At 41.3% G+C, this 24,833-nt stretch overlaps 2 protein-coding genes across 2 annotated transcripts in view; one reads left to right on the top strand and one right to left on the bottom strand.

The window, feature by feature from the left end:
* The window catches only part of zfyve26 (zinc finger, FYVE domain containing 26), a 67,167-nt gene extending 51,219 nt beyond the window's left edge, over nt 1-15,948 (top strand). Inside the window, 11 exon segments of the mRNA XM_034233403.1 lie at nt 2,600-2,809; nt 3,269-3,484; nt 6,025-6,222; nt 6,904-6,984; nt 8,275-8,402; nt 8,689-8,863; nt 10,000-10,024; nt 10,027-10,058; nt 11,254-11,436; nt 11,531-11,581; nt 13,399-15,948. Coding sequence (XP_034089294.1) covers nt 2,600-2,809; nt 3,269-3,484; nt 6,025-6,222; nt 6,904-6,984; nt 8,275-8,402; nt 8,689-8,863; nt 10,000-10,024; nt 10,027-10,058; nt 11,254-11,436; nt 11,531-11,581; nt 13,399-13,611 — 1,512 coding nt within the window. The 3' untranslated portion in view covers nt 13,612-15,948.
* A 1,472-nt stretch (nt 15,949-17,420) lies between these two features.
* Nucleotides 17,421-24,833, bottom strand: part of rdh12 (retinol dehydrogenase 12) — a 17,075-nt gene continuing 9,662 nt past the window's right edge. Inside the window, 7 exon segments of the mRNA XM_034233408.1 lie at nt 17,421-18,349; nt 18,352-18,393; nt 18,396-18,423; nt 21,706-21,895; nt 24,048-24,119; nt 24,122-24,206; nt 24,208-24,257. Of these exon segments, the coding sequence (XP_034089299.1) occupies nt 18,317-18,349; nt 18,352-18,393; nt 18,396-18,423; nt 21,706-21,895; nt 24,048-24,119; nt 24,122-24,206; nt 24,208-24,257 (500 nt within the window). The 3' untranslated portion in view covers nt 17,421-18,316.

Genomic DNA, 24,833 nt, shown 5'->3' with positions numbered 1-24,833 from the left:
ACTTTAAAGAGTCCTCTCCTGATGATGTTCAGGTGTATATCAGTATGTAGTGTATCTACTTTAAAGAGTCCTCTCCTGCTGATGTTCAGGTGTATATCAGTATGTAGTGTCTCTACTTTAAAGAGTCCTCTCCTGCTGATGTTCAGGTGTATATCAGTATGTAGTGTCTCACCTTTAAAGAGTCCTCTCCTGCTGATGTTCAGGTGTATATCAGTATGTAGTGTCTCTACTGGGACATGTCTCCATGCTTTAATGTTCAAAAAGCTCTTTATTGCTCTCTTTTCACTCTCTGTCTGAAACCAGAGCCCAGTCTGCTCTGATTGGTTAGCTGGCCGGCTCTGTTGTGATTGGTGAACCGCTTGGAGATGTCCCGCCACTTAGCCTATCACGTACAATGTGTTGGAGCGCTAGCCAATAGAAGCGCAGGTGATCCATAGTGATGTCCCTGTTTCCAGGGGCGGTTCTAGGGGGGCAGGGGGGGCCAGTGCCCCCCTAACACTGCCTTTGGACCCCCCTGTGGCCCCCCTGAAAATGAAGAAAAAGAAAAGTTTATGATTAAACGATTTATTGGCTGACGGAATAGGTGGAACTAACGATATTTGTAATTCTAGTCGGACCCATTAGAGAGAGCACACCTTTATCTATTTCATATAGTTGTCAAAAATAAAGTAAGAAATCATTCCAATATGTACTATCAGACAGTAACAAAAATTAAAAACAGTTTAAAAGGGGAGTGATTAGTAAAATATGCATACATAAAAAGAAAGAATGCTAACTCGGTAACATAAGAATAAACAAGTTTAAATGATTTTGTATTGGTTGTAATCATATTCCAAAGATTTTTGTATTATTGAAAAGTATACAGCTCCCTTTCATCTGAGTGTTTCTTCCTGGGGGTGCATGCCCCCGGACCCCCTAGAGCAGGTAAAATAAAGCAGGTTAAAATAATTAAATTGCATACATTTTCTTGACACTGAAAACGGGTCCCACAGACCCAAACAGAACAAAAGGTTAAAGGTAAGAATATAATAATGTTAAAATGTGCTAAATATATACACTGCAAAAAACAAAAAAAAGAGGACTAAAAGTAGCTCACGACTTGTTTTATTTTTTGAAAGTAGCTCTCATCCTGAAAAAGGTTGGAGACCCTTGCATAAAAGCGTAAAAACTGTAACTATAAGTATCTGAAATAAATATGTGTAATGAAACAAATACCAATAACTGTATTGCATTGTTTTCTAATGCGCAATTACTTCATACTGTCTTTTTCGTCCTGCATTTATTGGGCCCCCCTCAGAAAATAACTGGCCCCAGCCTGGCCCCCCCAGTCAAATTGGTCTAGAACCGCCACTGCCTGTTACTGAAGTAAACAATGACTTCCCTCTGGAGAAAACACAGGGATTGTAGTCTTTGCAGACCGTGTATATGCACACAAACCTAAAGAACACACTAGAGCAGTGATTCTCAAATGGGGGTACGAGGACCCCTAGGGGTACGTTGGGGTACTGCAGGGGGTACGTGAGATTTTTTTTTTAAATAATAAGTTAATTAAAAAAATACCATGCATGATTACAAAAATAATCTTAGTACAATAAGTTAAATAGAAAACACAATTTTATATAAAATATATAAACATGTGAAATTGGTGTATTGTATTTTATAGTTTTGCATAATATATCATTTTGTTCATTGGTTTGTTAAACAGATATTACTTCAGTTGAAAAAGTCCTTTTTTCTTTTTTCATGCATAAAATGAAAATATCCTTAGTTTGTTGTGAAGGAGTTAATAAATCACACACTGAGGGAACATCACTATATTGGAATTATTTGTATAGGCTTTTTCGGGGTCGGTCAGATAGTACTTGGCTGAGAAAATGTTTCAAAGGGGGTACATGACTGAAAAAAGTTTGAGACGCACTGTACTAGAGGAACTGGAAAACCCCAGAAAGCAGAATAAGGCCTCTTTAAATCTCCTGAATGCTCAACATACTCACACACTTGATCCTACAGTACAGCAGTATTTAATGATGAAACTTCTGAGGATTTCAAATATGTTTCTCTCTAAATAGCCTCGAGGAGACACTGTACTACCAGCTTAAAACTAAAATACCTGGCACATGACGCTGAACATTACACAGGTGTGCTGAACAAGATGTACCAACGCTGAACACCCTGACATGTAGTCGACTGTAGATCACATACAGTTACGACACAGAAATGTGCTCGGGGGAATGTTTGAGTTGCACAACAACTGGGTGTCAGACGAGACGCTTGTGACTTTCAAAACTTGCATAAGGCATCTCCTCCTTTGTCTGACACATTGTTGGAAAGGACAGGACAGATAGTTCAAGGACCATATTGCCTTATAGCTTCCAACAGTTACATAAAAAAGAGACTTAATCAGATTGGTGTTAGCAGGATTACAATGTTGTGCTCATGTGTTTCATTGTTGCTGAATATGATAAATGTCTTGCAGGTTTTCCTATAATTATAGACATTTCTGTCCCTAAATATCTTGGTCTCTTAGGTAATACACTTAAGTAAAAAACATCTTATTGATATCTATTTTCTTTTCCTGGTTGTTTGTCTCTTATTCTAGGTGTCGACTAAGAGTGGTCTGGAGACGGGGGGTGTGTGGCAGGCGTGGGGGATGGCCTGTCTGAAGGCAGGAAACCTCTCTGGAGCCAGGGAGAAGTTTTCCCGCTTCCTGAAGGCCCCTCTGGACCGGAACCAGCTGAACTTGGGGCCCTTACTGCTGCAGGAGGTGGTGCAGCACCTGGAGAACACCGTGCAGCTCAATCTGAACTCGGTAACGGGGAGAAGTCTCGTTTTTTAGCAAATGAATCCTACATTGGAGACCATGCATATGCCGAAAATATGTGCTAAGCTGAAGTGTGTGTGTGTGTGTGTGTGTGTGTGTGTGTGTGTGTGTGTGTGTGTGTGTGTGTGTGTGTGTGTGTGTGTGTGGTGTGTGTGTGTGTGTGTGTGTGTGTGTGTGTGTGTGTGTGTGTGTGTGTGTGTGTGTGTGTGTGTGTGTGTGTGTGTGTGTGTGTGTGTGTGTGTGTGTGTGTGGTGTGTGTGTGTGTGTGTGTGTGTGTGTGTGTGTGTGTGTGTGTGTGTGTGTGTGTGTGGATGTGTGTGTGTGTGTGTGTGTGTGTGTGTGTGTGGTGTGTGTGTGTGTGTGTGTGTGTGTGTGTGTGTGTGTGTGTGTGTGTGTGTGTGTGTGTGTGTGTGTGTGGTGTGTGTGTGTGTGTGTGTGTGTGTGTAGTCTCCAGGTGAGGACATCCTGGCGTCCCTCAGGGATCTGGAGGAGGCTCTGAGTGAGTCTTCGGGTCCTTCTGATCGCAGCGAGGCTCCTCTGCAGGGCGTCCGGCAGCAGGAGTGTCTCTTCTACCTGAACACCTTCGGGACTCACCTGGCGCTCGTCAGCTTCTACATGAGACACGACTGCATGACGGAGGCGCTCACCTACCTGCTCAACAAGGTGAGGAGACTGTGTTTTTTAAAGTTAATTATGAAGACATTCAGGCGCAATTAGAGTTGTTAATTAAACATGCAGTGCGGTAAACCCTTGTGCATCGCTAGGGACAAGTCTGGCTATTTAATTAGAAATGTTTTAATTAATTTTTTTTCTAGATTTTGAAACCTAACCTTCTAAAGTAAGTTTATGATAAAGTGTTTAGACAAAATACAGACACTAAGACCCTAAAGGAATACAACTAATTAAAAACAGCATAAAATCATGCATTATAATATATATATTAAAGATTTGCTTATATAACGCAGCGTCCACACGGCGGTTGCGTTGAAGCTTGCCGGTGGGCGTGTCTGAAACTCGACCAACAACCAATCACATGAATCTCCCGACTCCCGCCCCGGACACACAAGCACGCGGTTTGATTAGCTAGAGTTGTACTGGCATATGATTTGATTGGCTGACGCTTCCATCGAAGCTTCAAAAGTTGAACATTGCTCAACTTTTGAAGCGAGCAACGCGAAGCGACGGAACCACAATGCAGTTCGGCAAAGCGTGACGGCACCCCATTCAAAGCGAATGGGCAGAAGCGTTGAAGCTTCAACGCACGCCGCCGTGTGGACGGGCCGTAAGAATAACACTGTAATTAGTTTGAACAAATAGCATTTAAAAGGTAGAATATTTACATTTTTGTTAGAGATGATCAGGACTGAAGTTGTTTTTCAGAAAATGAGTCGGTAAGAATGGTAAATTATGCGAATGTATAATTTTATGGAGATTTTTGGATGTCAACATGATAGTCCTCTTAAGGAAAAGCACCTTTTTTAAGTGATCATTTCATTTGAATGTCAGATACATGAACAAAAGGCACCAGGTGTGTGTCTGAAATTCAAAATGTTACTTTGTGCTTTAATTTGTCTGGAATCATCTGACCCAGATTCAGATGTTCTTGACAATGAGCTGTTGCTAAGATCTCTAATTTGGCAGGATGTCATGTTCCCTAAACTCTGTGCAGTGTGCAGGATTTCTGTTTAGAATAACATCGAATAAAAGTATGTTTTTGTACCCTGTTTATGTAACAGTTGTAAATACACAGTGGTGTTCCGTGTTAAATATTTATTTGTAAATCCATCCATCCATCCATCTTCTCCCGCTTATCCGTGGTCGGGTCGCGGGGGTAGCAGTTCCAGCAGAGAGCCCCAAACTTTCTTTTCCCTGGCGACATCAACCAGCTCTGACTGGGGGATCCCAAGGCGCTCCCAGGCCAGCGAAGAGATATAATCCCTCCACCTGGTCCTAGGTCTACCCCTTGGTCTCTTCCCAGCTGGACGTGCCTGGAACACCTCCCTAGGGAGGCGCCCAGGTGGCATCCTAACTAGGTGCCCGAACCACCTCAACTGGCTCCTTTCGACGCGAAGGAGGAGCGGCTCAACTCCGAGTCCCTCCCTGATGACCGAACTTCTCACCTTATCCCTAAGGGAGACACCAGCCACCCTGCGGAGAAAACTCATCTCGGCCGCTTGTATCCGCGATCTCGTTCTTTCGGTCATGATATATATATATTTGTAAATCATTTAGTATAATCACACTAATTCTGTGTTTTGTATTGAATAATTCTGTGTTCTTTATTTATTAAACGTTCAATACCTGACTGTCTAGAATCAGTGGGCGGAACCTCCAGAATGTAGTCACTGTACTCAGGAGATTATTTTTGTGGGGACTTCCCCCCTTCATATTGTGTCCCTCACGTTTTCCTCTTCCTTTTTGTAAATGTTCCACGTGAGAGAAGTCATCATTGTTGGGGAATCATTTGCCCTGCGTGTCCTCCTTCACCCTCTGACGCAGCTGACCAACCTTGAGCAGCCGTTATCTCCCTAGCATATTGTTGATGTTGCCAGTTTGTGACCGGGCCTCTCTCTGTCAGAGATAGTTATTGTTGTGGGACACCTGGAGCATCCTTCTCAGGTGGAGATGACCTCGAGCCATAAGCGACAACAAATGTGATTCAATGTCCTCAGCTGTTTAGTCTATCTATTGAAGAATGTTGATTATTACACTCTCTAGTTCAAACCTGGAGCTACAGGAGGGCTCTTCAGGATTGATTGTGGCATCTCTTCCGTGTGGTCAACTCGTGGCCCGTGACATGTCTTGTGAATTCTCCGGCCGAAGCTCCAAATAAACCGTCAGTGTTTGCCATCAAAGCTCCAGCTCTCCTCGTGTCTCTCTGAGTCCTGACTCCCATTGCTTCAGAAGTTTCCCCCAATATCATGAGGGAAAACACATTTAATACTGACTTGTTGTATATTGTCAGTGAATAAACGGAGATCTCCTCGACTGTATGCTGGCTCATCCATCAACAACATTAAACACAACGCAGACACCGCTTATCGACACCGGTTACACTTATACAAAAAAACAAGCTGTCTAGGTTGATCAGACCCTTTTTAGAAAACAGATATTAGCAGGGCATTAAGTGAGAATAGGACTGCCCCTTCTTCTTCTAACCTGCTATAAGTCTGACATGTGTTTTTATTTTTCCTACGTCTCAGGAGTGCCCGGATGAGGTGTTTCTGGAGGGTGTGTTGCAGCCCAGTCTGGAGAAAGGGCGGCTCGGCTCTCTGCAGAGCATCATGGAGAAACTGGACCCGGGTCTGGAGACCTGCAGCCGGTACCTCATCGCCTCCTGCCAGTTCCTGCAGAGGAGAGGATACTTCAACACCCTCTACCAGCTGCAGCAGTTCATGACGGTCAGAGCCTTTATTTATCATTTGAAAGGGACAGTGGTGAGGTCCGTGGCTTGATTTAAATACAAAAAACAAGCTAATCAGAATACCTTTATTAGTCCCACAGAGGTAATGATAATGCTTTGTGCATAAGCAACCTGACAGTTATTACACCTAGAAAACATTGGTTGTTGGGCCTACTGGTTGAAGCAATACTTTTATAACGTATTATACCTTAAAGGTATGTTAGAAAAGTGTTTATTTTGCACAAATTCAAGGTAAAATTACAATCTTTTTTCTTATGAACCCTTAATTAAAAGCATTGTCTGCTTCCTAAAGGAGTAAAACTATAATATCTTGCAGGAAATACACAAAGATGAGAGAAACGTTTGATAAACCTTGTTGGGTCCTGACCCCCAGTTTGGAAACCACTGCTCTATACAGTCAATCCTAAATAGAGAAAATACAATTATTTTATTATAGCTTTTATTGCACTTTTTTCATCTATATTGCAAATTCCCACCTTTTTAACTTCTTGTCATTATATAAATGTTTGTCTTATTTCATTGTAGATAGAGCAACTGTCACATATAAAGTGAAAAACAAGCCCACACTGGGAAAGCAGTGTTGTGCCGTTGTTGTAACATTTTCTTCGAGATAATGAAATAATACTGTTTGTGTGTGACATGCTGTGTACCCGTGCAGGATCACGTGCGTGCAGCCATGACTTGTATCAGATTCTTCACTCATGGAGCCACTTCCTACCTGCAGCTGGGAGAAAACCAGGTATACATCCTGTAAGGGAAACTTCTGCAGCAATGGAGAGTCAGGACTCAGAGAGACACGAGGAGAGTTGGAGCTTTGATGTCAAACAATGATAGTTTATTACAAGTCAACGGCCGGAGAATTCATATCACAAGTCACAGCAGCAAAAGGTTCTGACTGCACGGGTGGGTTGTCATGTCAATTCTGACCAGCATATCTCTCGATAGACCTTTAACTAGTTCAGAGAGAGTAAACAACATATTTGGGGCAGGGTTTCCTTTAGCCGGTAATTACCGTTTTTTAGCTGGTACATTTTAATAAAAACCAGTAAATTCAAAACCTGCCGGTCAAAATGTCCGATGCGCCGATCGATTGGCCGCCGGTCATTATCGGCCGATATTCACTCTTAATAGTTTGATCGGTGCTCTCTATAAAGGCCGACCAGGAGAGCTGGATCTGATCGATATGGACATAAACGCGAGTGAAGTGTAACCGGACGCGAGAGAGAGATCAGATCAGCTGCTGCATAATCACCTGAAGCCCCGCCCACTGTTTAGCGCGCTGCATGAGAAACTGACCGGCTGTCAGGAGAGAGAGGGAAAAGAGAGAGGATCCGTTTCTCCCGTGTTATTCTTCAAAGTTAATTTAACCTTTTGAATAATGTACTTCATCTACTACAAGTAGTTTCTTTGAATGTAATAATCATGTTGTTTGTGGAATCATTTATTGAAAAATTAATCTGAACTTTTCGATCTGTTACGATTATAAACTGAAGCAATATAAAAATGACTCCCATTAACTGAGTTTTAAATATCAGCATATCCGCTCATAGTCCGGTAATTACCTGCTAACGGAAACTCTGCTACACAACTCTTATTATTCTTATTGAAACATGACCGGTAAGTTTCAAATTTGTCCGGTAAAATAAATTCTGTCCGGACATTTGACCGGCGAGAAAAAATCCTAGCGGAAACCCTGATTTGGGGAGATGGGGCGTTAACATCTGGAGACACAGGAGATGTCTCTCATCTGTGGAGCTTAGCGTAAAGCCCCCTATGTCCGCTAGGTCAAGCCATACAATTTATAGTATCAACATACGACTGCATTATCACATTCCTTACGGAAGATAAGGAGCAGGGCTGATCGTAAATGTAAACACACAGTAAATGTTAAATATCTTAGAAGTAAGGAAGAATTATTCTTTGACACTTAGGAAGAAAGAAGAAATATTCTCTAACACATCCCTCTAACAAACCCTTCTTTACATCTGAGAGAAAGTAGTCCCTGACCTTAACCTGTTCACCTGTGCAGAGCTGGCTGGTCCGGGCCAAAGAGCACCTGAGGACGTTCCTGCAGGAGCAGCAGGGCCGGGGGGGCGGGAAGAGGAGGTCGCAGGTCAACTCCTTCAGGAAGATGATGTCCTCCAGCGACGTCTCCAGGTCTTTACATATATTCTTATTTTAATTAATGTGAGGAAATAAACCTACATGTTTGCTTCTTTAACCTGTTAAGCCCTCAGACATTTCTACTGCATTATCCGAGATAATCCATGACCTTACTATTCCTTTACACGTTGATCAATTGGATTGAGTACAAATAATTGAAAATGAGTAAAGAAATAATTACAGTAAGAAGAATGACACTTTAAAAATGACCTGTTTTACCACATTTCTCACATTTAGAGTGGATACTTACCGTATGTTATTTGTCTCTTAATTCATGCAGGCATATGAACACCATCGAGCTGCAGCTGGAGGTGACTCGCTTCCTGCACCGCTGTGAGAGCGCCGTCTCTCCGAAGTCTCCTCGGACGGCAACATTTTCCCCCAAATCCCCCAGAGCCAGCGCCCCCCCCACCCTGTTCGGAGGAAGCCCCGTGAAGGTGGAGGTCGCCTGCAAGGTGAGGGTCATCTTGTTATTATAACAGTAATGAGTTTTAAATGCGTTGATAATTTTTAATGCATTTCAGTTTTTTAAATGTCTTTCCTGATGTGTTAAAACCTTTATATATACAGTCTATGGTTAAAACCTTGGATACAATGTGTCATAGTTTTGTAGGAGGTAAAATAAATGTATATATATTTCTGTTTTTCATTGTATTTTTTTTAAAGGGGACATGCTCCCAAAATGTTTGAATGCACTTGATTGAGGTCGCGTTGGAGCTGAGCAAAATGAATGTTGTGTAAACATCAGTTACACAAAAATATTTTTTATTTCTGAGGCTTTTTTTAATGGTTTATGGTACCCTTAATAACATTGTTGAATATGTCATAAGTTGGATTTATTTAATACTTATGTGTAATTATTGTCAATTATTATAAGGCATAGTTAATTGTTTCTCTATATCAGGGGTCGGCAACCTTTTTGATATGAAGAAAAACATTTGTTATCAGCGTGCCGACGATCGTGAATTATCAACGGGGGGGGGGGGGCTCAAAGCTCGTGAACTGTCAACAGCAGGGCGGGGGGAGCCTCGCTGCGGGGAAACAGTGTGTGGACCTGTCAGCGCAACTTACATGATACCGAATTTAACAAACAACTTTAAATAATTTGTTTAAACGGCATAATAATAAGGACGATCGTCCGTTCTGTGATTCTCCAGAACACACGGATATGTTATTTTGATGAGAGATGAGCAGATCGCCACTGGGCTTTCACCTAAAGACACAGCCACGCAAACACTGCGGCGTTTGTACAGCTCCTTATGGGTACTGCCATTTATGAAGTGCTTTCCTCCGTGGTGAAAAGATCAGCACCACGGAGGAAAGCGGCAGAAAGTCGCCTGGAGTGAAAGAGAGCGGAGCTGCGTTGCGTGCATGGCTTCCTTCTGCAGGGAACGGGGAGACCGCGCTCTGGCGGCGGTCTTGTTTAGGATCCAAAAATACAATTTAATATTTTTGCCCACTTATTCCACTTATTCCTAGTGTGCCACTGGTTACGGTGCCGACCCCTGCTCTATATTATAGATATAAGAACATACTGTTGATAATTTATGATAAAATAAGTGAAGTGTCTTTTTCATTTGTATTCTTGCAGGTGATGCTCGGAGGGAAAAACATTGAGGAGGGTTTGGTATCGCTTATAGAGTCGTACAGGTACGTTGTGGACGAGGTGATCTGTGCCCAGTATTTTACCTACATATGTAACCTCTATTGTTTTTAAATATTAAAGAAACACCGCTCACATTAACTTCACGTGGAACAACCTACAAACCTCATATCATGTTCGATTCTAGTGTTTTTAAAGGAGATAATAATATAAGTAGAATAATTGTCCCTAAACCGAAGTAAACCATAGCCCTTATTACATTGTTTTGCATCTTAGTATTTGATCTTTGGTCTTAAATCTAATTTCAAGTGGCATTCAGAAAGTCTCTCTAAATCTAACTTCCCTCAAGCTGTGGGAACCTGTTTTATTTATATCAGGGGTTTCCAAACTTCTTTCACCGAGGGCCACATACAGACAAATATACGAAGGGCTGGGCCGCTCCCTCGAGGTATGTTGCCTCTTAAGTTCAGTTATAAGTTGGAAAAGTCAATCCAATGTAGGTTCATTATTCTTGATACTTGAAAATGCTTTAAGAAAACAACTGCCTCCATAACAGCTCTCCAGAGGGTTTACTTTACTGTGTTGGCAGCTCATTCCTTAAAACAGAAGCCGATTATAATAAGAGGAAATAGGAAGGGTTTGTTTCAAGGTTGTTATGTACAGTTGTTATTGGGCTTTTTTCTTATCAATTTAGATTTGTTGGAACATGTTTTCAGCTTGAATTGATTTGAAAATTGGCTTATTAACACATGAATACTGTGTTATATATTTGAACATATATATTTAAGAAGTCAGACAAGCAGAAGTGTATTGTCAAAGTCAACTTTAATGTCAATCTTTCAGTTTGTGTGTACAGACAGAGAGATCGAAATCATTTCCAACAATCCCGAATACAAAAATACAATTATACAATATACAGATATGTATAAAATATGTATACACACAATCAACAGACACATTTACACATATGCACACATTAAGATAAAAAACACAACAATCAATATATACCAAATAACAATCACTTCAATATCAATATCTTTGGGAATGTTCATTAGTGCAAGCTTGTCCATAGCAGCATTAAAAAAGAAAAAAGGCTTATTATACTTAAGTCATTATACTTTTTTTATTTGCTGATTGAGGGCCGATTCAAAATGGTCCGCGGCCCGCATTTGGCCCCCGGGCCGTAGTTTGGACACCCCTGATTTATATCAAAACTGTTTCCTCTCCCTCTGCCTGCCTCAGGACTTCCAGCTGGAGGCCCAGGCGGTGTATGTTCGTGCCGGGCAGAGACTCGTCCGGCAGCGGCAGTACGGCGCCGTGCGGCAGCTCCTGAAATGTGTCGGGGAGTCGGGAACCGCCACCAAGAACGACTGCGACGCCCTGATCCTCAGCTGCGTCTCCTTCGCAGATAAGAGCCCGGCAGATGTGAGAAAAACATTTAGCTACGATAACAAATCACGACTCTGTGTTTTTCTGTTTAGTCCTGAAGACTTTTGTTGACCTTCTTTATCTGATACAGGCCAAGGATCTGGAAAGCCTCATTCTGGAGGCCAAGAGCACAGAAAGCAAGGTAGAGACAATCTTTCTATTCTCGTCTATCAGTGTTTTTCCTGCCTGAAGGCGGTTCTATGTGAATATAGAGAGAGTAATTACCCTGTTCTCAGGTCACTTTGGTTCAGGCTTGGCTATTGTTTCTTCTGCCCGTAAAGTGTCCAAACCGGGGCTTTGCTGGATAAGCACATTTTTAAAACACAGTCATTGTCCATGCCGGTTTCAGTTGGATTATTTGTCACAGTTGCTCCGATCAGATCGGTCTCCTCCATTACTTACGACTTTTGAATCCACATAAACACATCGGCAAAATCCGGCTTACTTTGAGCACGTGTTTTTAAACAGTTTAATCCCTTTGTGAATTGTTTCCACTTGCCGCCGTCCTTTAATTTCTTCATACAGCGGGAATCCAAATGAATGAATCCTGAGTCCAATAACCATCAAAGTCACTCCAATAGTGCTCCTTAATCACGCTTTCATCCTCCTTTAACAAAATACTTCACATTCATCCACTTTGTGACAGTAGTTGTAGCATTTTGAGACTTTTAAACTTTAATTACCGCTGTTTCCCCCCCCCCCCCCTTGTGTGTGTGTGGGGGGGAGGCGCAACTTCCAACAGGAGTCATTTGGGGGGGCTCTTGGGAAAAAAGGTTGGGAACCCCTGCTATAAGGGGTAGTGAAGATGTTTTCAAGTAGGATAGTATGAAGTACTTATCTATAATCAGTGTCATGGAGCACCTGCCATTGACAAAAACAATCATTTTACCTGCAGAACACAGGAGTTTTCTGGTCTACCGCTTGGTTAGTTTTTTCTGTGTCATTGTATGACTTTGGTGAACCCAAACCGACTGACTTTAAATCACAAACACAAACAAACCAACCATATGAGGCCTTGTTTACCACTAACTCCCATATTCTGCTCAGGTCAAATGAATGTTTTTGTCAATGGAGTCGTGTGGCTTTAAGAGAGCAAAGAAAATGGGAAAAGGGCAAACAAGGTAAACAATATTTACAGCGTGACTATGCCAGTCCCAGGCCTCCTTCAACAATGCAGCATAGAATATACTGAAGACAAACATTTAAATGACAATAGTGGAAGAAAATAGTGACACCTTAGAAAGACTAGTGACACCTTAGAAAGTCTTATCAGAAACAGGTTTATTACCAGGTAGGTTGACACGTACGAGGAATTTGACTTGATGTCGTGGTGCGTACATAAAAGTAAAAAGAAAGTAAAAACACAGACAGAGAACTAGAAAAATATTTTTTTTAAATATAGTCAGTATATATAACAGTATTTACATAGAAATGGAATGGAAAATGGACCCGGCTACACCTCAACAAAAACACGACTGTTTGCTATCCTGGCTCCTATTTGGTGGATGAGCTCCCCGTCGACATCCGGTCAGCAGAACGTCTGTACTGTACATCTTCCGTCGCAGACTGAAAACACACCTTTTTCGACTGCACCTCGGCCAATGAAATCTCTATACATATTGTAATAATGTACTAGCGCTTCCAATGGATTGGCTTAGTTGAAGCTAATGTACTAGCACTTTAAATGGTTTGGCTTAGTTGAAGCTAATGTACTAGCACATGTAAGTACTAGTACCTACATGACTCTTGTTACTCTGTACCCTCCTGGTTGAATGCACTTATTGTAAGTCGCTTTGGATAAAAGCGTCTGCCAAATGAATAAAATATGGAATAAAAATCTGCAGTAATACAAAAAGAAACAGATATTGTTGTACATTGTGTGCATGCTATGATGATCCTATAAGCTCAGAAAGTTGTAATAAAGACAAATAATTGATGCTTCTTTCATTCTCATCACAGATCAAAGCCTACCTGCTGTGCGGCAAGCTGCGCCCGGCGTACCTGCTGGCGGTGAAGCTGGAGGCGGGACGCGCCGGTCCTCTGGTGCAGGACGTCCTGCAGGCAGCAGAGGGAGTGCAGGACTCTGTGATGCAGAACATCTGCAGCCAGTGGCTCTCTGAGCACCACAGCAAGTCTGCTCAGCAGCGCCAGGCCCGACCCAGCGCCAGGTAGAGCAGGATTCACACAGAACAGCACTTAAAAACTGAAGAGAGGATCCAGGGTTATAGAAACACGCTTTATACTTTTTGGTGCTGTAATAGTTGATATAGCACATGTAAGGCCATTAAAGTCAACGATGTGAACTGATGACCTAAACTACATTTGGTGTCTAGCTCAAATTTGACTTATACCTGCAAAAGTTTCAAGGGACAGTTCACACCAAAATAATAAATGCACAATCCTTTCTCTTGCCTGAAGTGCTTTATATTTATATTAATCTAAATTTCATGTAGGAACTATTTTATTTCAACACCTGAAAACCACATGCGTGAAAACATGGATAGTTTTTGTAACCAGGTCATGACTCTGGAGGTTATACAATAGAAAAATACATTTGAGAAAGACGGCAGGAATGTCTTTTTCTAAGATGTTCCACCAAAACTATCTACATTGATAAAAAGCACCACAGGTGTTTATTTGAAAGGTGTACTGTCCCTTTAAATTCTCACTGATCACTGTGAAACTAGGCGTGGTCTCAGGTGAAACACAATCTGATTTCCAGCCTGGAGTTGAGTTTCTCTTTGAGTAGAAACATCTAGAAAACCCTGATGATCACTTCCTGTGTGCAGCCCTGAAACTGTCCAATCACCACCGTGCTTTACTGCCAGTTTGCTTTTTATCTCTCATCTCCACTCTGTTTGAGAGGGAACAATGTTACAACAACTAATAGATTCTTACACATGACTGTATTGGACGAAGATTCATCTCCTACCTCAGCAAAAAGGGAAAATATCTTTAACTGACTGGAAGGCCTCTGACGAAATGTGTTTTCTGACTTTTGTTTTTGTTTAATTTGTATGTCTTTATCGTTTCTGTGTGTGTGAATTTACTCCGCAATGAGATGTCGTCCGCCAAGAACGGTACACGAAACTGAACAAATGTTGTACTGTGTTTTTGTTAATCCCCATGAAGATGTTTACTGTTTTACCTGATGTTATATTGCACATTTAATGGCCAGCTTTCAGCGATTATTCGCTTTTTGGTAAGAGGAATTCATATTTAAATAAATAAAAATAAGTATGTTTGAGATGTTGAATATAGAAAGGGACCCCACTTCAAGATCATGTTATCAATCAAATTGATTTCTCATTATCTGGTTTTGATTTCTCATCTTGTGTGTCCTGTTTTTGGTAAGAGTGTGCCTAATTTTAAATCATGCTTTACACTTTGTTATAATGTCCTAAACTCTATAAATCCACAATGATTAGTTTACATAGTCAATGAGGTTTAAAAAGAAAAGGGATTCAACTTTTGCCATATGGTTTCTTTGGTGTTTAATGTTGTTTTCTCACCCTAAGAAAGGTAACCGTGTTTTGATCTAATTTACACAACAATCACCATGTTGCAGAAACTGCCTTTTCAAGGATGCGAGATTATGGATGTGAGATTAATTTCTGATGATATAATCAAGGTCTTCTTTATTTTGATGAAGATAATGTGTCTCTTCCCTCTGCTGCACTAGACTGACGGATGTTCCTGTGACAGTAAAGTCTAGTTGCCAGCCTAGTGAACCCGGACGAGTACCCCAACGTTTTATGTTAGAAATGTATAGTACGGGTCCAGTGCATGCCAACTTGAAAATGTTTGGCAATTCTCACAATAAGCATAAGTTCCATTAATTAGTATATGCAGACGTAGCTAAAAAATGGCTTGCCGATTTGGACAGTTTTTGTGTGTGGTTTGCTGAAGTTATTGAGGATGTTGAATCAATCAAAAATTGTAGTTTTGAGTCCCGGAAAACTTTAAATTGACTCAAAAATAGCAAGTCTGTCTATCACTAAGCATATTTACAAATATGGCCACTTTCTGGTTAAAATTTCAAAAATGGATTCAACTTCCTCAATACTCTCCAAAACTATGTGTCCAAATCGGCAAAGCCATCCTATAGCTATTGTCAATGCAACGCAATTTATGCGAATTGCCCAACATATGCAAGTTAGCATCCGGTCGTTTCTATGTGCTGGGGACCCGTACTGTACATTTCTAACATAAAACGTTGAGGTACTCAACATTTCGGGGTTCCCAATAGGACTCTATGAGCAGACAGACTATTAAACGGAAAGAGATGAATGAAGACGTTCTTGCACTCTAATCCTCCTGACTGTTGTTTGATCACTGCCGCACTTTAAACTTAGTAAATACACTTCTTTTGGTAAAAAAATGAATACATCTAATTCAGTTACTGCTTTGACGATGCAGGTACAAATGATTTTGAAATGTCATTGATTTCTTCATCCCCCTGTAAAATAACATGTAAAGATGATAATAAATATTTACAAAAATGTGGAATATTTGTGGATGGTTTCTTTAAAGGAATGGGAAAGTTTTGGGATACACTTATTTACTTACCCGCCGTTAGTTAGTTAGTAGTTAGTTAGTTAGTTAGTTAGTTAGGTGAAAAAAAAGGATACCACTCTTTGTACAGTATGAAGCTAAAGCTAGCAGCCAGCTTAATATCATCTTAATGAGTCATTGAATAGACTTTCTCAGGGTTTTATGTATGTTTCTGATGTTTTACACCTTGAAATCTACGCCTTCAATTTGCAGGTAAGATCGTTTTTCTAATCACATTGATATCCCTGGCAGTAGCTTAGCATATTTTAACCATTGCATTTAAAATGTCCATTTCACAATTTAAACTTGTGACGATAGAGCCCTTACCAATGTTTTACAATTTCAATTTACATGAAGTAACAAAGGACACCGGGATTCTGGGATTTGTAGTCTTTCTAGTTGCGTACTTTTCATTCTTTCACACACAGTGACGTCACGAGCTACCCACAATGCAACACGCGCCATATATATATAAATACGCCATTTTCCTGGAGGTGCAAATATAAACAGCTAGCTACGTAACCAGGCAGAGAGGTTTTATTTCTGAATTAACGACCGAAGAAATCGCTGCATGTCTTCGGATTACATCTCTGGACTTGAGGGGTGTGCTCTAGGTCGTTACCAGCGTAAACTAGAGCTGTGTGGGTTGTCGGATTGCCCTTACAGAACTGCCTGCAGATGTATGCAACAAAACGACAGTAGCCTTCGTCGATTTTGTGCTTGGCATTCTACGTCTATTTCTGGAAACACCAGGTGAATACCCCACTTGTCACATAATATTATCATGCCAATGCATATATGTGGTATTTTAGAGTTGACTAGATATTGATTAAGGCAATAGACTATGATATTCAGTACAGGAAGTTTAGCAACACCTAGACGGTGTACGGCTGCTTGCACCTCGCGTAAAACGGCGGATACCGGAAGTACGGTGTCGCCCTCGGCCCAATACCCGTATGTGTGTGTGAAAGAATAGTCTATGTATTTCAACAGTTTAACGACAAACTTAAATTATTTTTTAAGATTGACAAACATGTGTAATTCGTGGCACAAAAATCAGGTCCCTATGGGCGGGACTTCGCCTCTCTATTTTATTAATACTTTAACTGAATGCCTCTTACATTAAAGTGCCGAAGATGATAGTGAATCATTTCCATTTTATTTGGTCTTGCATTTTATTCTGGGTTGGCCGTCAAAAACATTCTGAAATCTAATTTTCCTTTTAATATGAAGGAAGCCTGTTCTTTTTGCAATATAATAAGCATATTTTTCTACATGTTTCAAACTTTTCCTTCCACTATAACACTTATCAAATTGGACCCTTTGTTCTGTGGAATAATTACACTTTTTCAAGCATTTTTCGGCAGCTCTTAAAATGACCCATTTCTCCATTGTTGTTGTGTATTAATCCAGACCAATACCAGCACTTATAGTATATATCTCGTTTATTTACATCAAATGTAAACATTCAACTCTTAACATGAATGTTCGTGTAGTAAAAGGCATGTTGACTCGTATAAAACACAGAATGTAAACTCTTGGCAACCTTGCTTGTGAATGCTGAGAAGGAAACATGACGAGGGGGGAGATCCTTAAAAATGGAAAACTGTAGTTTCCTCCGAGAAAGTGCAGTTTTTTGGCAAATGGGAAAAGTTCTCTGCAGATATTGCAACGACACGATTCTAAAACTCTGATTTGGTTCAAATAGAAAAACCTTCTTATATCCTACATCAACTACATTATCCAAAATACATGTATGCAATTCAAGCGGTAATCATGTCTCAAGCTGACACTGATCCTCCATATTTCAACTTATTTCTTATCAACCTAGAAATACTGTAGAACCCCTGCATTGTGTAGGAAAGGCTGGCACAAAAGTCAAGCAATATAGTTGCAAATTCTGGAGCAAGACAGGGAAATTAAAACACAATAATTTGATAAAGATGCTGGTCATTTACCCTGGCTTGACCCTTCACAGTATCCTACACCATTACAATACATCAAGTTGCTTTTTTGCCTACACTGTATTCCACATTGTGTCACAAAAATATAGAGTCAAAAAGTTATCTGTGGTTACATTACAATACGGTTTGAGAGGTTTTTGGTTTGAGGAGCAGCACCAAAAATACTCAAGTTATTATAATTGTAATTACTGCATTATTTCACAAAAAAGCAACTTCACATTAAGTACCTCTGACAGTATTACCTGACATGCTTTTAGGTAGGAAAACGCTTTCAAAGTACGGAACATCGAAACCATAATGAATGAAGGATAAAGAAAGATGTAAGGGACTCCTTTGGAAATATGGAGGTTAAAGGTTCATCAGTCCCACTGGATACCGAGCTGTTCGCAGGCTTGACGTCCCACGCCTCCTCGACCGTCTCCTCACTTTCTGCCCTGAGGGGCCCACAAAGGCAGGGGCGCAGTCACTGTAAAAGGGAGGAGAGAGTTATTACGTAATAAAGTGCTAGCACGGATGATATAATTCTGTATTGTGAGACCCTGAGGCAGCATCTCTCGTTTCCCTCTGCAAACGCCCAATGTGATTTTCCATTTTGGATTTTTGCTGACAAATAATCTCTCGTTTATGATATTACATGTTTTGTTCAGCGGGATAATCTCCACATATTAACACCCTTACTTTACGATTTCTAGAAATAAAAGGCTTACGCCAGGCTCTAAAGGAACTACATCATGGTCACATGACTTCACGTCACCACCAACTAAGCTAAAGGTTGCTAATGTTGGGCTATAAAGGAACTACAGCACGGTCCACATGACTTCACGTCACCACCGCCTAAGCTAAGGTTGCTAATGTTGGGCTATAAAGGACCTACAGCACGGTCACATGACTTCACGTATCATCACCGCCAAGCTAAAGTTGCTAATGTTGGGTTATAAAGGAACTACAGCACGGGTCACATGACTTCACGTCACCACCACTAAGCTAAAGGTTGCTAATGTTGGGCTATAAAGGAACTACCAGCACGGTCACATGACTTCACGTCACCACCCGCTAAGCTAAAGGTTGCTAATGTTGGGCTATAAAGGACCTACAGCACGGTCACATGACTTCACGTTATCACCGCCAAGCTAAAGGTGGCTAATGTTGGGCTTATAAAGGAACTACATGCACGGTCACATGACTTCACGCTCACCACCACTAAGCTAAAGGTTGCTAATGTTGGGCTATAAAGGAACTACAGCACGTCACATGCCTTCACTGTTACCACCGCTAAGCTAAAGGTGGCTAATGTTGGGTATAAAGGAACTACAGCACGGTCACATGACTTCACGTCACCACCACTAAGCTAAAGGTTGCTATAATGTTGGGCTATAAAGGAACTACAGCACGGTCACATGACTTCACGTCACCACCGCTAAGCTATAGGTGGCTAATGTTGGGTTATAAAGGAACTACAGCACTGGTCACATGACTTCACGTCACCACCGCTAAGCTAAAGGTTGCTAATGTTGGGCTATAAAGGAACTAATCAGCACGGTCACATGACTTCACGTCACCACCGCTAAGCTAACAGGTGGCTAATGTTGGGCTATAAAGGAACTACACGCACGGTCACATGACTTCACGTTACTCACCGCCAAGCTAAAGGTTGCTAATGTTGGGTTATAAAGGAACTACAGCACGGTCACATGACTTCACGTTATCACCGCCAAGCTAAAGGTTGCTAATGTTGGGTTATTATAAGGAACTACAGCACTGTCACATGACTTCACGTCACCACCACTAAGCTAAAGGTTGCTAATGTTGGGCTATAAAGGAACTACAGCACGGGTCACATGACTTCACGTCACCACCGCTAAGCTAAAGGTTGCTAATGTTGGGCTATAAAGGACCCCTACAGCACGGTCACATGACTTCACGTTATACACCGCCAAGCTAAAGGTGGCTAATGTTGGGCTATAAAGGAACTACAGCACGGTCACATGACTTCACGTCACCACCACTAAGCTAAAGGTTTGCTAATGTTGGGCTAATAAAGGAAACTACAGCACGGTCACATGACTTCACGTTACCACCGCTAAGCTAAAGGTGGCTATTGTTGGGTTATAAAGGAACTACAGCACGGTCACATGACTTCACGTCACCACCACTAGCTAAGGTTGCTAATGTTGGGCTATAAAGGAACTACAGCACGGTCCACATGACTTCACGTCACCACCCGCTAAGCTATGGTGGCTAATGTGGGTTATAAAGGAACCTACAGCACGGTCACATGACTTCACGTCACCACCGCTAAGCTAAAGGTTGCTAATGTTGGGCTATAAAGGAACTACAGCCACGGTCAACATGACTTTCACGTCACCACCGCTAAGCTAAAGGTGGCTAATGTTGGGCTATAAAGGAACTACACAGCACGGTCACAAGTTAAACAGCTGATAAAAAAAATAAAGTATATCTATAAGTGATGCAATGCTCTATATGCCACATTTTTATTTATTTCTACTTGCTGTAAACACACACAGCCCGAGGCTTGGCCTGGTTGAGATCAGATATACAAACTGTCTAATGGCAAAACCATGTTCAAGCAGTGATGTCATTAAAGATTAAAAACGTTTTAAGCAGGAAGCTTTTCTGTGGTTAAGCTTGATGGTTATTTAGAAACTGGGAATAAAATATTAATAGATAAGTTCAGATGAGGTTTACCACACGGCTTCTACAGGAACACGCTTGTTGCACAATTTAATGCCTCATTGCAGCTGTAAACTTATTTATTTATTTTGTATTGCCCATTCTCACTTTAAACTTTATATGTCATAAATCATTTTATTTCATTTTTACTTATTTCATTTTATTTAATTCCTAATGATACACTTAATCTATATACGTTTTTAAAGAAACTCATAGACACTTCACAGAGTAGGAAACAGAAAAAACGACACACTTAAATGTGTAAATCACACACGTTATTTACACATTAAAAGAAGTTCTGAAAAGATGAGTTTTGATTTTGTGATTTGAAACATGGGTGAGAGGAACTGTCCCAAGACTCCATGTTGTATAACCATTAGTGATTGAGAACTGTGTGTTAGGGGTCGACCGATTATCGAGGCCAATATTCTGCATTTTACAGATTATCGGTATCGTCTTTTTTAAAATCAAATTGCCGATACGACTTTGGCTCTGATGCGGCCGTTTCTCTGGCTGCAGTCACCACTGTTCACAAGCAATGTCCCGCCCACAGCGCTATCTGATAGGCTATTACTGAAGTGTCAATCAACACTGAAGATTTTCCGGGCTGCAGCCAGCCAGAGAGGCGGGACCTTCTCAGATTACAGGCAGGTGCGAAGAACGCAGAGCAGCAGCAGCAGTGAGCGGTGTTTCGAAGGTAAATCAGTTGAAAGCCGAAATTCCATAAACATCCCAATCCCTATGCCGAAGTTGCAAAAACACCACAATCTTATGATCCAATTCTATCAGTTTCCCAGTTACAAAGGGTCAGGGAGAACACGTTTTAGTAGTTTTTATTTTAACTTCATTTACTTTACTCAGGGTCACAGAGAGGAAACCAGTTTTAAGATGTTGAAAAGTTCATTAAACATAAAAAGGCATTTCATAGAAGTTCTGTTATTCTACATTTTGACACCAAGATTTTCAGATTTTACTGCAAATGTATATCGATTCCAAATATCTAATAATCGGTATCGGCCTTGAAAAAGCCATATCGGTCGATCCCTACTGTGTGTACCTGAAGTGTTTCCCAGAGATGGAGTGCAGCTCGTCGGCGATGGCGCAGTAGATGCTCGTCTGCGCTCCTTCCCGCGGCGTCTTGAGGAACGTAGAGAAGACGGAGAAGAATATCGTCATGAGGGTCGAGTGCCGGGTCAGGTCAGAGTTCACCGTGCCCGGGTGCACTGAGTTCACCGTCACATTAGTACCTGGGAGGAAGAAAAACACAAACAACAAGTTGTGGGTCTCTCTCTAAACAACAGTCATCACGGTTATGACTTAGTTTGCCAAAGCAGATTCGCCTCTTTGTCCATGTGTTGTGTGTTTGTTAAAGGTCCCCTATTGTACTGTTTTTCATCAATATATCACAGGTCTCAGATATATACAAAAACATGTCTCTGAAGTGTTCGGCTCCAAACACCAAACAGATCATTGCAGCATTACCCATAATCCCCTCTGTTTCAGCCCTGTTTCCAAAGTGCTGATTCTCTGTCTGTGACTTTAGATGAAAATAAGGAGCCCCTCCCCACGCCCCTCTGAGAGACATTTGGTTACAAAGAACTCAATGGTGCTCTAGGAGGAGATTCAGGTGATAAGGGGGGGGGGGGTTACCTTGGTTGCTGATTGGCTAATGGTTACACAAGACAAAACATCGTTATGACATCATAAAGTGGCCAAAATCTGATCAGCTCATTTTCAGACAAGTTTTTATAGAAATGGATCAAAAAGAGAGAGAATGAAGAGACATGAAGAAGAGGGGACACATGTTGATGTAGAAGAGACATGAAGAAGAGGGGACAGATGTTGATGTAGAAGAGACATGAAGAAGAGGGGACACATGTTGATGAAGAAGAGACATGAAGAAGAGGGGACACATGTTGATGTAGAAGAGACATGAAGAAGAGGGGACAGATGTTGATGTAGAAGAGACATGAAGAAGAGGGGACACATGTTGATGTAGAAGAGACATGAAGAAGAGGGGACACATGTTGATGTAGAAGAGACATGAAGAAGAGGGGACACATGTTGATGTAGAAGAGACATGAAGAAGAGGGGACACATGTTGATGGAGAAGAGACATGAAGAAGAGGGGACACATGTTGATGTAGAGGAGACATGAAGAAGAGGGGACAGATGTTGATGTAGAAGAGACATGAAGAAGAGGGGACACATGTTGATGTAGAAGAGACATGAAGAAGAGGGGACACATGTTGATGTAGAAGAGACATGAAGAAGAGGGGACAGATGTGTATGTAGAGAGAGACATGAAGAAGAAGAGGGGACACATGTTGATGTAGAAGAGACATGAAGAAGAGGGGACACATGTTGATGTAGAAGAGACATGAAGAAGAGGGGACACATGTTGATGTAGAAGAGACATGAAGAAGAGGGGACACATGTTGATGGAGAAGAGACATGAAGAAGAGGGGACACATGTTGATGTAGAGGAGACATGAAGAAGAGGGGACACATGTTGATGTAGAAAATACATGAAGAAGAGGGGACACATGTTGATGTAGAAGAGACATGAAGAAGAGGGGACACATGTTGATGTAGAAGAGACATGAAGAAGAGGGGACACATGTTGATGTAGAAGAGACATGAAGAAGAGGGGACACATGTTGATGTAGAAGAGACATGGAGAAGAGGGGACACATGTTGATGTAGAAGAGACATGAAGAAGAGGGGACACATGTTGATGTGGAAGAGACATGAAGAAGAGCGGACACATGTTGATGTAGAAGAGACATGAAGAAGAGGGGACACATGTTGATGTAGAAGAGACATGAAGAAGAGGGGACACATGTTGATGTAGAAGAGACATGAAGAAGAGGGGACACATGTTGATGTAGAAGAGACATGAAGAAGAGGGGACACATGTTGATGTAGAAGAGACATGAAGAAGAGGGGACACATGTTGATGTAGAAGAGACATGAAGAAGAGGGGACACATGTTGATGTAGAAGAGACATGAAGAAGAGGGGACACATGTTGATGTAGAAGAGACATGAAGAAGAGGGGACACATGTTGATGTAGAAGAGACATGGAGAAGAGGGGACACATGTTGATGTAGAAGAGACATGAAGAAGAGGGGACACATGTTGATGTAGAAGAGACATGGAGAAGAGGGGACACACCTATTGTGGATTTTGCACAATAGGTGACCTTTAATACAAACATATTATGTGTGTGTGTGTGTGTGTGTGTGGTGTGTGTGTGTGTGTGTGTGTGTGTGTGTGTGTGTTGTGTGTGTTGTGTTGTGTGTGTGTGTGTGTGGGTGTGTGTGGTGTGTGGGTGTGTGTGTGTGTGTGTGTGTGTGTGTGTTGGTGTTTGTGTGTGTGTGTGTGTGTGGTGTGTACCTTTGAGTCTGCGTGACAGCTCTCTGGCGAACAGCACGTTAGCCAGTTTGCTCTGGCAGTATGCTAACCCGCTGTGTAGCTGCCCTGGCTGTGAAGGTCGTGGAAACGGATCCAGCCGAAGTTGTGAGCGAGAGACGAGACGACCACGATCCGAGCGGGGAGCGCTGCGCTTCAGCAGACCAATCAGCAGCGACGCCAACAGGAAGTGCCCTGACACGGCAAACACACCACACACTTTAATACCATCAGTAAATACAAGATCTAACCGTCAAACTTCTCTTGGAAATTGAATTATGTATTATTATTATTCTGGGTAAGTAAAAGATGCTGTTGATCAAGAACAAAAAAAGTGAAAAACGACATTTAATTGTTAAAATTGTATATTCTACACTTAACCTATAAATGGATAGCCGATTAACTTTGAAGGAAGACTAAAGCTGCCATTTTAACTAATTAAATTCCATCATCATTAATAAATGTGCAAGCTAATTAAATTAATGAGGATATGAATAGTGAAAAAAAAATAATAATACGGAAAAAAAAACTTAAATAAATTAAAGAATACATTGGAAAATAAATTAAAATACTTTATTGTCAAATAAATATATGGATTTTTACTAATGCTGTCAAATGATCGCGTTAATGGCGGTTAATTAATTTTTTGAATTAATTGCGTTAAAATATTTAACGCATTTAACGCATGTGCAGAATGGCCCGCCCCATACGTGCCACCAGTGGCAGCGCCAGGGTATGGCTGGGGTAGGCTACACCCATACCAAGAAATGG

Source organism: Gymnodraco acuticeps, unplaced genomic scaffold, assembly GCF_902827175.1.
Source record: "Gymnodraco acuticeps unplaced genomic scaffold, fGymAcu1.1, whole genome shotgun sequence".
In the NCBI taxonomy this organism is placed as follows: domain Eukaryota; kingdom Metazoa; phylum Chordata; class Actinopteri; order Perciformes; family Bathydraconidae; genus Gymnodraco; species Gymnodraco acuticeps.
Note: the sequence above shows the minus strand (reverse complement) of the source record. Positions and strands in the feature narration are given on the sequence as shown.